Source organism: Pomacea canaliculata, linkage group LG8 (assembly GCF_003073045.1).
Source record: "Pomacea canaliculata isolate SZHN2017 linkage group LG8, ASM307304v1, whole genome shotgun sequence".
Lineage (NCBI taxonomy): Eukaryota > Metazoa > Mollusca > Gastropoda > Architaenioglossa > Ampullariidae > Pomacea > Pomacea canaliculata.
The window spans coordinates 26,545,005-26,559,109 of NC_037597.1; the positions used below are offsets into that span (position 1 = coordinate 26,545,005).

The window sequence follows — 14,105 nt, forward strand, 5'->3', positions numbered from 1 at the left end:
AGCTCAGTTTCATCTCTACATTCTGTTCTAATGCATGACAATAACTAAAAAAAAAAAAAATAATAAAACTTGCTGCTGGATAAGCAATCTCATGTGTTAGTCATACGATCTTGCATCTCTTCCTTCAGCAGTAATATCTTTTTGTCTTCTGTATGCTACAGGAGCGTCTGTTCTTTGTGATGGAGTATGTCAATGGTGGAGATCTCATGTTCCAAATACAGCGTGCTCGTAAGTTCGATGAACCACGTGCACGTTTCTACGCAGCAGAGGTCACGCTAGCTCTCATGTTTCTACATCGACATGGAATCATATAGGTGCAAATTTTTGGTTAACTCTGTATTGTGTGTGCATGCTTGAGATCATGAGCTTGACTAGTTTCTTGCACTTGCTGACAACGGATGCATGAGTGACACTAGGACTTAGAGATGGCTCACCAAGAACACCAAGAAAATTATTCACTTCAGAATTGTCCTTTTTTTTTTTTTTTGCAGGGATCTGAAGCTAGACAATATTTTACTAGATGCAGAGGGACATTGCAAGATTGCAGACTTTGGCATGTGTAAAGAGGGCATGTTTGAGGGCAAGCTCACTCAGACATTTTGTGGCACACCTGATTACATCGCTCCAGAGGTAAGAAAATTGATTTTCCTTCCTTATTTTACTTGATTAAGTTTGCAACTTTTTCTGAAAACATTTTTGTTCTTTAGCTGATACAGCTTTGAACCTTGCTGTTGCACACAGCATAATAGCATGTTGTGTTAAACACCTACATATCTACACCTAAAAGTCTAAAATAAAGATAGACTTATACAATTAAAACATACTCATCACTTACGATTTCAGTTATTTGGATGATGATGTTTTAGATCTTGTAAGAATAGAGCATGAAAACTGATGCCTTTTTCCAACAGTACTTAATTGACTTTTATTTTTCAAATTTTAAAGATGGTTGGATGTTAAATGTCAAAGAATACTCATGTGAAAAAAAATTACTCCCTTAATTGACTGTTCTTGTCTCTTGCTGGTTGTCTTGTAAATTCCATGATTATGACCACACTCTTGTATAGTATATGCTGCATATTACTTTGTTGACTGGTGTGCATTGTTCTCGTACTAACAAATTTAATATGCCTAATGTAAATACAAAAGACCGCTCATACACTGTAAAGGAGCTTATAGTGGAAGCAGTTATGAGTTAAGAGAATATCCAACACTGTGTGGTTTTGTTTGTTTGTTGAAGTTTAATATAGTGTCATGGCTAACCAGAGAGCAAGCTGTTCCTATTCTGCAGTTTGTAGCAGGGCATCAAATTTCTCAGTGCTACATTTATCTTTAAAGTTTTGCACCATTGTCAGCAACTGCATTATTACTATTTGCCACACAGAAAATGTGGTTTTGTGGATGAAAAGAATCTTCCTTTGACAGATTCTTCAAGAACTGGAGTATGACGCCTCTGTGGACTGGTGGGCACTGGGTGTCTTGATGTATGAGATGATGGCTGGGCAGCCACCTTTTGAAGCAGACAATGAAGATGACCTGTTTGAGTCAATACTTCATGATGATGTCCTTTACCCAGTTTGGCTAAGCAAAGAAGCTGTGTCTATACTCAAAGGGGTAAATGCTATTGGCTTATAGCACAATGACCCAAAACAACAGATCTGATATTATTCATTCACAAATATGTATGATGTGATATGTCAGCTCATATGAAAGAGATAACCATATATCTGTTCACAAACTATAGGAATTCCTTGTAAAAATAACGAAAAAAACAAAGAAAATGATAACTAAGAAATATAATGTGAACATAGCTTATGACCAACACATTTAAAGGGAAAATGATAAATATCTAGTAGTTGTGTAAATACTTTCCTTGCCAGTCATGTTGATAAATAGCATAAGATCATTTTTGTAGCGTGGGTAGTAATATTAGCAGTTGAATAGTTCTTATATTCTTACAATTCATTTATAAAAATCACAAATCATAGGCAATGAGAAATGTTAAGTCTTTCAGATGTATAGTTTAGCATATTTTTATGTCACTGTGATCAAATTGGTTATGTATAAGACATAAATGAACATATATATATAATGTTTGTTTGTTTGTTTGTATTTTTTTGCACTAATTTATTGATTTCTTTCCCCATTAACTCTCTGCGAACAGTTCATGACCAAAAACCCAGCCAAGCGGTTAGGCTGTGTTAAGTCCCAAGGTGCAGAAAAAGCCATATTTGTCCACACCTTTTTTTATCAAAAGATAGATTGGGAGGCCCTGGAGCAGCGTAAAGTGAAGCCACCTTTTAAGCCAAAAATAGTAAGTCCTTTTCCTTAAGTTGTGAAGGTTTCAGTTATGTATACTGTTACTGGATTTTGAAAATATTAGATATCAATCCAGCCAAATTAACTCAAACTCTGTGAAGACACACTTTCTGTTCAGCAGAGTCACTTAGTCCTTACGAATGCATGAAAAGGTATTTTAAGGTCTTTTAGGTCCTTTCCCTGATCCCTGGGAACCCTGTGGAACCTTGGTTAACGACCACAATCTCCAATATAAATGGAGTTAAATAAACATAAAAACTTTAATGAAAGCATTTAAACATAAGAAAACTTGCCGTTTTGACAGCGTGTGTGGATGGAGGTGTGGGGAGGAAGGGGAGGAATTACTGCTTGGATTCCCCCTCCATGAGCACATGTGGCATTGTAAAATCGGGGGTTTACTTCCCTTTTCTGTTGCTTTGAGGTTGAAGGGAAAAAACTTGTCCAGTGTCTGTTGCTTCTGCCTTTTTTGTAACAATTTTGGGTAATACGACATCACATTATCATTGAACATGTTTAGGCTCCTTTTGCTATTGCACTGTTAGAGAAAGACTTTTCTACAAACAATTGCAATTCCCCCTGCTTCGCACACATTTCTTTAATCACAAAAATCACTACATTAGAAAGATAATGAACAACTGATTGTAATTGTGTCTCGAGCGTGAATGATGCTTAGTCTGACATGCTGGTCGGTCGTGTGTGGGTGACGTGGCTGTTCGTTATCCGAAATTTTGTTCATTATCCGGTGCAAATTTTTAACGACATTTTTGTTCATTGTCCGAAAAATATTCGCCATTGGAGGCATTCACTAACCGAGGTTCCACTGTATAAGAGACAAATGGAAAGAGCAGATGATTTTTATGAATGTATAAAATATTTATAAATGCAACTGTTATTCAGATTATAGGCGTCATTCCACCTTTCCTTAAGTCATTGAATAATGACAAGTGTTTCTGTTTTCCTATCACTTGATTGACAGGCTGTAAATCATTATTTGCAGAAATCCAAGGTAGACGCTAACAACTTTGACCGTGACTTCACATCAGAAGAGCCAGTGCTTACACCGATAGATCCTGCAGTGGTGAAAGCAATCAACCAGGAGGAATTCAGAGGATTTTCCTTTATCAACCCTGACTATGGCAAACTGCAGCTGGATTGTGCTGGGCCTCACTAAAGTCAATCAGTTGTGTCTGTACCATAATCCTCATCAGCACTGCCTCCCCAGGCCCCCGATATCCTTCCCTCCCATACACGCTACCATTCTTTCCATAGCTGTGTTTTCCACCATTGTAAATCTCACATCATTGACCACACTTGCATATTTGTGCATGCATGTGTTCACCCCCACCCAACACACATACACACTTTCATTTTCTCTCTCAGTACTTGTTCTTTTCTAGTACTCACAGTGCTGATCTTTTCTATCTATTCTTTCAGTCTCTGAACTTAAAGAGGGCATCATTTAACCTGATCTGATTATATGAGTGTGTTATGTCGGCTACTGGGGAAATGTGTGCCATCAAGTCTTCTATGCCATGCCCTTTAAAAAAATCAAAACCTATAGATGTAAGAGGATGAAAATGTATGCACATTAACGCACATGCATCACACAGGCATATGTGTAGCTAGAAAACTGTTTCAGCAGCAGGCGTGACATCCATTTTAAATAGAATCTTACAGGAAGAAGACTCAGATTTCATGTTTTTCTCTAGGAGTCATTCATGGATGCTAGTTCTTTTACTGCTTTGCAGCATGGTTCTGATTCCTATTGTTATGACTTTTATCAGCTAGAGATGTTTGTTTTGTGTGAAATAGTGGAGTTCAGAGGAATTAGCTTCCAACTTCTCTTTGTCCGACCTTTAATGATCATGATGTATAAATATCTTATATAAACCTTTATAGAAATGCAAGTTTTTAAGCACAAAGTTGTTGAATCTTTTGTGCCATACAACCATTTGTATGTTCAAATCACTGCACATTATTTTTAAGTGAAGTAATAAACGTGTTTGACTTTGCATTTTGAAAGTTGTTAAAAAGGGTCTGTCTCACTTTTCCTTTAATTATGTCAGATAAGAGTAAGACTAAATGCTGATTGCTGTGCTTGGGCTTTGGGAAGGTAGCATGCACATTTTTGATTTTTGTTACACTAGTTTTAAAGGAAATGTGCTGCCAAAGGGTTTTGCTAAGTGAAGACCTTTTTCTCATGATGTTTTTAAAGTTTTTTACGTATGGACTTGTGACACACAGTCCTGTTGGCTTATCTGTTGGCCTGCCACTTAAAAACTTGCTAAAGACTTTAGGTGCAAACAGCCAACAACGCTTAGTCATACCTACTCAGAATCCAGGATTACTGAGGTGTTTTTTTTTTTAGCTTTAAAAAAATATGCTGTAAACATGAGCAGTTCAGCTTAATTTTTTTAAAGACTTATGAGCTTCTACATATGTCAATTTTTGCTCTTTTTATTTTTTTTAATAGAATGAGATTAAAATGTAGTCACTGTCTCTTTTCTTTTCACATGTATGCACATGTGCATGCATACACAGATGCACTTTACAAACTGCAAAGTCAAATTGCATGCAGTGCCAAGGCTTATTTCTCTGAACTGACTCTATGTTCTGATAGGTCAGTTGTTCCAACTCCACTGCTATAGGTTTGATCACCATGATTTGTTCAGATACCACCATTTAGTGTGGTTGGCCTTCTTAACTGCACAGCAGTGGTCAACTGTAAAGAAAAAGTAATTGCCAGCCTGTTAATCTTAAAGAATCCTGTTTCTTAACAGAATAGTGACTTTATGTCATGCAGAGATGGGGGGAATGGATGGAGAAGACTGACAGGCAGATGAATTTCACACATCTTTGTTCATTCCATTTTAGGTCAGCAGATACCTAGTTTGCCAATGTTGATTGTTAACAATGTGGAGTCTAGTAAATCCACAAAGAATGGGACAGGAATGATTTTATTCTGCCTTCTGACAAATGATGACAACCTGACATGATATGAAATTGAGCAGCATATTTTAAATATGAAAAATTTAATGCATGAGGGCAAGACAGGCTTCACAAGAAACGTCATTTCATACAGAGGCAATAAGTAAAAATTACAAGAAAAAACTTGCAGTTTGAGTCCTGTAAAATGCTGAGCAGTAAGTGGGAGCAGTGTTACCACAGGGAATGTAGCCATTGATGTGAACATAATGACAGGTGTTATAAATATAACCACAGTGAGCCTCAGGCTCAGATCTTTGTCTAAGACCATTTTGTAACAATAATAGATTTGGGAATAGTTTATTGATGTCTTTATAGCAAGGCTTATGTAAAATTTTTGCATCATTTGCCCTTTTGATTGACCTATTTCCCTGTGTTGTAACAATGCAAGGATGCAGCATCATGACCTGTGCTTGAGAATACTTTTTTTTTATTGATGGCAATTTTAACATTAGAGTTGTCAAGTACGTTAAAGGTTGGCCCTCAGCAATGAAGTTGTTGACAAATTAATGGCAGAAAAATCAATACTAAGCTTTATTATCATTCTTACAATAAAATCTTTTCTTTTAAACTTATGTTTTTTCACCTTTCAGTGTGAATTTTAAGTGAGATCTCATTTGACACAAATTCAAATTCTCCACTTCATTATACGTTTTGGGCAATGCTAAAGCAGTATATATATTTAAAATCCATGTGCAATGAAGTATGAGAAATTTTCTCAGTTTAGAAAAGATTCAACATGCTGGTTAGCATCATTTTCATCATTGTTCTTAGCTTGACATAAAGTGGAGGAAGTGTAATAGTTCTTTTGGACACATTTTCTCATTTCATGATTTTCTTTAGCTCACACTGCCTCCTACTCTAATTTGTCCACAACCTCTACATTTCTAATTAGGTTTTTAAAAATATATGTGTGGTCATGCATTCTTTCTGAGATCGACTGAGACAACCTTTTGTCCAGTTGGGCGGTGGTAACATGAAGAAACTCTTTACCATACTACTTATTTGAGCCATGTCATGTCACACCATGGCATAATGTCATTGAACTTAATAGGATTGGATGGCCTAGATAGATGTTAATGTGTGGTACATTTCCATAACAGCATCTGCTTTGTGAAAGTCAGCAATTTGGAAAAGGATGAAGGAAGAAACTCTACTGTTGGCATATCTGATACAGGAGGCTGTTAATTGTTCATGTATGTTGCTGTGCATTGTCTAAGAAAGGTCAAACTGCACCTTTTCATCAATGTGATACCCATTTCTCAATTTCATACTCTAGTTCAGATAAGTGATTTATTGTCATAATATGCTGATCTTTGTGTGTTTCCCACCTTTGTTGTCAGCTCCCGACAAATATTAACATGAAAAGAGGAAGATCAGTTGCCAGTAGCCACCTTTGTGGTGAGTTACCAATTGAATGCTTTTGAAAAGGTGAATCACGAACAATGAACTGGATCATTGTGCAGATGACTATCTGTTGAATTATTGAATTAAGAGTTATATCTAAGTACTTTTATAATAGAAAGAAAGGCTGGGTGCAATAGCCATCATCTTCCTTGATGTTTATACTGATGTTTTGTCTTACCCCTCACTTCCCACTGTGAGGGGCTGTTCTCTTCTCTTAATGTTCAACCCACTCCCACATTGTCGTTATCATCGTTAATGTTGGAAATGTGATAATTTATGTTTCTACTTCTGATTTGAAACTGGTTAGGAGAAAATCGTGATCAAACAGAACCCTGAGAAAAATGTTATAGTGATCATCATCTTTCTCAGAAGTTGTCTTTTCTGTAATTGTACCTGTGCAGAAATGCATGTTGTCTGCAGTCAACTGGGCCATCGGGCACCATTTTCTATGTTTGTTCATGTGTTGGTATTATTTATAAATCATAACAGAGTGCCATTATTGGCAAAAGGCTCTTTCTATATCTTTGCACAATATGTCTGTGTTTTAATCTCACCTTCATTCATCCTTGTACTCCTTTTTTAATCCCTCTTCCCCCAGTTCTCTCTCATATCAACTGAAAAAAGCTGTTTGTGATAGAAAAAGCATGATAGAAATAATGTGGCTGGGTTATTTTATTGTCTATATGTAAATGTAATATATATATATGTATTCTAGGTTTGAATGATGCCCCAGAAGTGTAGAGTATGTCTGGTTAGTAGTTTTTGTTTTGGGGGTTGTTTTTTGTTTTTGTTTTTTTTTGTTTGTTTTTTTTGGCTGGGAGGAAGGAGAAAGGTTGTCTACATTTACACATGTGAGGGTGTGTGCAGAAATTTTCATGGTTGTGTGTGTGTGTGTGCATGTATGCATACATAAATGCTTGCACATGCATTCTTCTCAGTGCATGTGTTGCCGCCATTTCAACCATCAGACTTTTTCCTCTACAGATCTAGCACCATCAATCAGAGCTCTGACTGTACATTGCTTTCTTTGCCTTATCCCCCTCCCTCCACCTTGTTCTTGATAACTCTTCATCTTTTTTCTATTTCCTTTTTCTTTTAATAAAAAAAAACAACCTTATTCCTTTCACTCACCAGGAAGATGTAATGGATGAGTCCTCATGTGCTTTGTGTAGCGATGTTTGTAGTCATTACGGGTATTCAAGTGTAGGAAAAGTCTGATTTGCTAGACGTGTCTGCTTGGCATTTTGTATTTTTTAAAAAAGTACAAACTGAAGAGAAACATGTCCTTTACCTGTCAGGGGAAATGGTGATACTTGACCATTTTCTCTCTGTATTGGCCCCTGATTGATTACAGCAAACTTTTGTTTTAGTTTGTGAGATTGTGTGTGGAGGGTAGGGCAGGTGATTGGATTAGACATTTTTGGTGCCAGGAAAGTGCATTGATATTAACACGCAGTACACAATTATCCTAAACACTACAGTTGGGTAGCTTAATATGTGGATTTGTTTTAGGGAAGGCCAGCATTTGACCAGACTTTTGCCTTGGTATTGGAATGTTGGAACTAATGAGTTATATAGAATACCATATTTCTTTCTTTTTTACTGTATTTTTAAAGGTAGTCCTAAGATTCTTTGTTGGGACATTCATGAAATTCAAGCCCTTCTGTTTGGGTGTGATATTTTCCTTGATATTTCATCTTTTAAAAAAAATATAATGTCGAATGTTTAGTACTGTATTTTTTTTTTTTTTTTGTCAGAAGCTCCAGTGATTTACTGTGACTGACTGTGGAAAGTGCAATGACTAGATATCTTGTCAGTCACGCATTTATGTGCTTAAACTAGACTGATACATATATTCTAGACAGACTGCTATTTTTTGCTGTTCAGCTTAGCAGATTCTGAGAAAGCCTGACATTGGTACTTGAACATAAGTTCTGGTAATAATAATAGTGCACTTACAGTGCCTGTTAGAGTTTTGCCTGCTCCTCTTTTTTTTTTGTTTTTAATTTCATGAAACTGTAATATTCCAAAAAGTAACATAGGTGCTTCAAAAGTGTACAGGAACTGTTCAGAGAAAAACTGTCATATCAAGGCCATTGCATGGAATAAAGTTGTAGTTATTAGAATCCACCGTTGTGGAGCTGGAGCCAACATGATTTCCATGTGAGGTTTTTTTTGGTCAGTTTATGTATGGGTTGTAAACCCACATTTTGGCAATGATAGACTTCTAACGATGTCATTTACATAGCAGTGTGCCATGAGAAAGATTCTTTTTGACACTGAGTTGTGAGGTCTAGTCCTGGCACCATCATCTAGTCATTCACAAACATTTCGTTCGGCATCTCTTGATTTTCAAACCAAAGAGTATACTTGCTGGACCTTGTTTGTACTTCAAATTTTCAAAGTAAGATCTTGTTTTCAAGGGAGAACAAAACACGAAAAAAGCTTCCTCAGTCCTGTAGGTCACTTTTGACCTGATTAAAAGCAGAAACCTAAAATGGAGATTTTTAGATAATGTAGTAAGAAACAGAAATTCGTGGGCAGTGCTAAAGTAAACCAGAAGCCAATCTAGTCTCTAAAACTAGTGGATGCTAGTATGCTTATCATCATGCGTAATTCAAACTGTCAGACGGCAAAGAATGAAAGCTTAAGAGCTGCATGCAAGAGTCACCTTGAACCTGTAGAAAGAGACCTTTTGGGAGATAAAATGAAGACCATTCTCACAGTACTCTGTTAGTAATCTGGATGGTTATCTGCTAAGCAGGACTAAAATACTTTGTGTGTTTGTGTGCACATCTATTTACAAGAGTACAAGAGAAAGCTTTTGTATATCAGAAGGCGTTATTGCATGAAGTGTGCAGCAACTTTGGCTATGTTCTGTACAACTATTCTCTTTTCCCGTTGGACTGTGAAGGACATTTAGTTATACTTTAGTCAGAGAGCTTCACACTGTGTAGATGTCTCAGTCTGTACTATTTTTAAACAGAAAGGGGCAACCATTTTATTCATTACGGGACAAGTGCATCTCAAAGATATAATTTAAAATTTAAAAAAAAATTTAAAGGTACTATAAATTTGTCTGAATTGGGGTGAATAAAATAAGGAAGGCAAAGTGCTTCAGCCAGCATGTTGAAGATTTATCTATTAGCAATTTGCTATGAACACATAGCAGAAGCATAGAGGAATAAGGAAATATGTCACAATGAAGATGTCAGCAGTAATCTGTTTCTAGCTCTCTGCAGTTAGGCTGTCTTTTTGGAAAAAATTCTGTTAGCACAAATTCTCATTTTCACCTTGTTAAGAGAGTAGGAGAGCAGTCCGTAAAACTATCATTAATTAACAAATCTGTCGGTAATCTTGAAAACAGGCTGTTCACACTTTGGGTTGTGACCAACATTTGCTTTAGCTTTTTTATTTATTCTTTTTTTTTTTTTTTTTTTTAAACAATAATCCATATGGTAATTTGCCTTGTAGATTGTGGAAAGGTATGTGCACTGTACAGTTTAAAACAGATGAATGCTTTTAGTATAACACCATTGACGGCAACATCTATAAATTATTATGGAAGTAGTGTGCAACTAATGGATTGCTTTCTTCCAATACAGAGCTGTTAGCTTGTGGTCACACTGATGATACTGCCATCATATTTGAAAATTATCCTGAAACAAGTAATATTTACAAGGCTTTAAAAAAAAAACAGGACTGCCAATAAATTTGTAGTCTTAAACTAAATAAGCTGTGAAATATGGTTTTGTCATGTATGGCATGATCTGTTCTTATCAGAGAGAGAAGTTTCTGGTCATTGTAATTTTTATATTTCATGGATGCAAACTGTACAGTGCAACTATCATTTGGCCAGACAAATTCTCATCTTGATTATTGTTTGCATCTCTACTTGAGCTATTAAAATTTCCTGAAAAACGTAACCACCTACATTTTTGTATGATGAACTCGCTGGCAAGTATCAGCTGGAACTTACAGGGAAAGTGAAAGTCAGAAGTTATTGGTTAGAGATCATTGTTTCATTTTTTTTTTACCCCCCATAAGAAATGCCAGCAAAATTTTACGTTTTTTTTTTGGAATCTATCGCTAAGTAACTGATGTAGATGGAGCATAATAGCTATAAGTAAAGGATCTTGGCTGATCATTACAAAACTTTTTGTTGCTCGTTTCATGTATATTTGGTAAGCATAAATCTAGGCTTTCTTCTTTGCCTCCTCATCCATAAATTAGGACTAGGCTGAAGTATCTCTTTGTAACTAGTAGTTTTCCATTGTTTTAAACGTAATTTGTATAGCTTAATTTCAATTACTACCTGAGAGGATTTCAATATTATTGGCCAATGCCAGTATCTGAGCCAATACAGTCTGTTTTGACTAAAGGTAAGGATCCGAGAGAGAAAGTATGTGTGAGAGAAAGAGAGATGTCAGTGAAAAAAAGAAAAACCTTGCAAATCATAAATATGCACAGGGAGAAACTCTGGTTTGTCAGTGTGAGTCTTTAGGGCTTGTTGTATTAGTCAATGTTATCTGGGCTTGATATATGTTAACGTGGGTTTGCATGGCAAATTCAAAAAATTTGTGAAGGCTAAATGTCTTAATTTGAAAGTCTTTAGAAAAGGTTTTCATTAACTCTGGCTGTTTTGCTCTGTCATGTTTGATTTTTTTCTGTAGGTATTCATTTGCATCAAACTTGGCTTTATACAGGACAAAAAAATGTAGGACTCAAAATTAGTAGCAAGACTGGATCTTTAATAAACTATTATACCATATGTCCTGTTAAAACAAACAAAAAAAGTTTGGTTCTCACCCCTCCCCTCTTTTTGTTTTTTTTTGTTTGTTTTGGTCTTTTGTTGTTGTTGGGTTTGTTGTTTTTTTTTGGGGGGTGGGTGTCAGCATCTGAAGAACAAATCTGTCTTGCTGATCATGTGTGACTTGTATTCAAACATAATTTTTTCTAAATAACAGCCAAACATTCTTGTGCATGGCAGGATGTTCTTGTGGTAAGATTCTGCGTGTGGTTTGGTTTTCTTCCCCCCTTCATGCAGGGTAGTGGTGTGTTGAGGACTTTATGAAGTGATTGTATTTTGTTACATAATGCTGCCAAGTAATTCCCTTCTGGAGTTAAGTTCAGAATAATCTAGTCCTTTTCAGCATTTCACCATCATTAGATGGTCACCAGGTGATGACCATAGCTATCAAGGTTGTAACCATTTTCCAAATCCACAGTAATCACATTATTTGTCAGTGTTTTCCCAAAGTCATTATGCAACATTTCATTTTGTCTCCCCATGGTGTGACACTAGATAGAATGCTGGTTTTAATTTATTATGCCGATCAGATTTTGTTTTTGATTTTAGAAGACATGATTAGTATTGTGTGCATTTGGTTCTAGAGTATTGTGAATGAACTAGCAGTTTTGATGAACAGTGATATGGTACGTGATTTTAACATTTGTAAAATTAAACGAAGATTGGGTTGGGTGAGAGAAATTTCTTCATGAGGGTAAATTGGCATGCCACTTCATGTCCAAAGTTGCAGCAAATAATCAAAATTGAGAGATTTTTAATGCATGGTATTTTTTATAAGCTATGATACAAGTGCACTATCCATAGTCAAGGTATGCTCACTTACCAAAGGCAGGGCTATGGTTGGCTTGAGGGACAGCAAAGAAGCTATGGCTACCTCCATCAGTTCCTTTACTGTTGTAGAACTGATAGGGGGAAAAGAAAAAAAGTGTCATGATTCAAAAGAGGAACTTGACAATGAGGGTATTTCACTAATTACAAGCATCTAGCAGTCAGTGTGAAGTATAACTAATATGGTATGTGTGATGCTTACACTTTCCCATCAAAAGATTGTCTTTTGTCAGAAGCTCCTAGAAGAAGGCCCCTATACCTTCTCAGAGAGGAGAGTCGGTCTAAATAAACCAGAATGTGCTAGCATTTAGCAGGAAAGCGCCAAATGTAGAATTACTTGAAAGACCTTTATGTTCATCACTTTTGTATCATGTTCAGGCAACCATTTGATCATTTGCTCCTCATGTATTATTCCCTACTCACCTGGTCAGTAAGATGTTTCAATGATAAGCTTTCATCATCATCTATTTAAGTCGCACTAGCATCTCCCAAGATGAGCATTTACATCAAGTCATTGTACATGTTTTTATTGCCATGTGAACATGCCAGGTTTTGAAGGTTGAGAGGGAGAATTGTGTGTGTGTGTGAGAGAGTCTCTCTGTCTCTCATTTTTGCCAGTCTATATATTCATGCTTTTCTTTTGTCAGATACTGAATATTTAGGAGGATTTTTACCCATTTTTAAAAGGCAATGAAAATGCTGGCTTTAAATCATTACAGAACAGTTATTGTATACAAGGCATTTTCTGGTACCCAAATATGTTTTGGTGTTACCAGCTTTTAGTTAAAACCTAATATTAAAGAGAAAACGGAGGGTTTCAGTTTATTGTTATTAGAAGTGCATGACACATTAGTTTTTTTTTAAGGGGTGGGTTAAGTAAACAAGAAAAAGGTGAAAGAAAGATAATACCTGTAAATTTCCAGTCCGAACAAGTCAGTAGATAGTTACACCGAAAGTAATCCTTTGGGGAGGTGTGAATAAATCCATTGAAATTACTATAATTATTTTTACTTTATTATTGATGACTAAATGTGATATGTACTGGCTTGTGTGTCATTTGACAAGAAAATGAGTAACACATCTACAGCTCTGTTGCTTTTAGTTTTTTTTTTTTGTTTGTTTGGTTTTTTTTGGTATTGATACGTGACTGTACATGCTCATTTGGCTGTATATTTCATACTTTATGTTTTAGTTATAGAAAAAATACACAACTTGGCTGTTGAAGAAAAAAATAAATCTCCTGAAAAAAAGTATCTGTCTCCAAGATAAGAACTTGTGTACATGTGATGAAAGGGCCAACCAGAGAAAAACTCTTTTGAAAACTGTTGGTTTATGGCTCCGGTCATGATCAAGCCATGTTTATTTAGCAGGTTTCCCTATCTTTGGGCGGCCTGTCTATTCTTTCACGTACGTTTGTCAGCCTCTTCGTTTGTTTACGTAGACATCACCCTCTTTCCACGTATCTTTGGAGGATCGTCATCGGTGTGGGTATCATGTCAAGCAACATGGGGAGCTAATGCTTCTACTGTCCCATGTTCTGTTCACGCTAGCTATTGCTGTTGTCGCAATCACAGAACAACGCAAATTTAAGTCTGTGGTTGCAGTTGTGATTCTGATATAAATGTCTGTCCCGCAGCTGCCATCCATGGAAAGCGTATATAGGTACACCTCCTCGAGCTGCATTCCGTTCACAAAGATCTTTGCCATGTAATACATCTGCACACAACACAAAGGCTACTGAATCTCATGCATAAAG

General features: G+C 36.2%; 1 protein-coding gene across 1 annotated transcript in view; it reads left to right on the forward strand.

The window, feature by feature from the left end:
- Positions 1 to 13,600, forward strand: part of LOC112570974 (calcium-independent protein kinase C-like) — a 36,873-nt gene extending 23,273 nt beyond the window's left edge. Inside the window, exons 12-16 of the mRNA XM_025249735.1 lie at positions 162 to 313; positions 489 to 630; positions 1,426 to 1,614; positions 2,165 to 2,314; positions 3,317 to 13,600. Coding sequence (XP_025105520.1) covers positions 162 to 313; positions 489 to 630; positions 1,426 to 1,614; positions 2,165 to 2,314; positions 3,317 to 3,490 — 807 coding nt within the window. The 3' untranslated portion in view covers positions 3,491 to 13,600. The remainder of the gene's footprint in view (positions 1 to 161; positions 314 to 488; positions 631 to 1,425; positions 1,615 to 2,164; positions 2,315 to 3,316) is intronic.
- Positions 13,601 to 14,105: the final 505 nt, after the last annotated feature.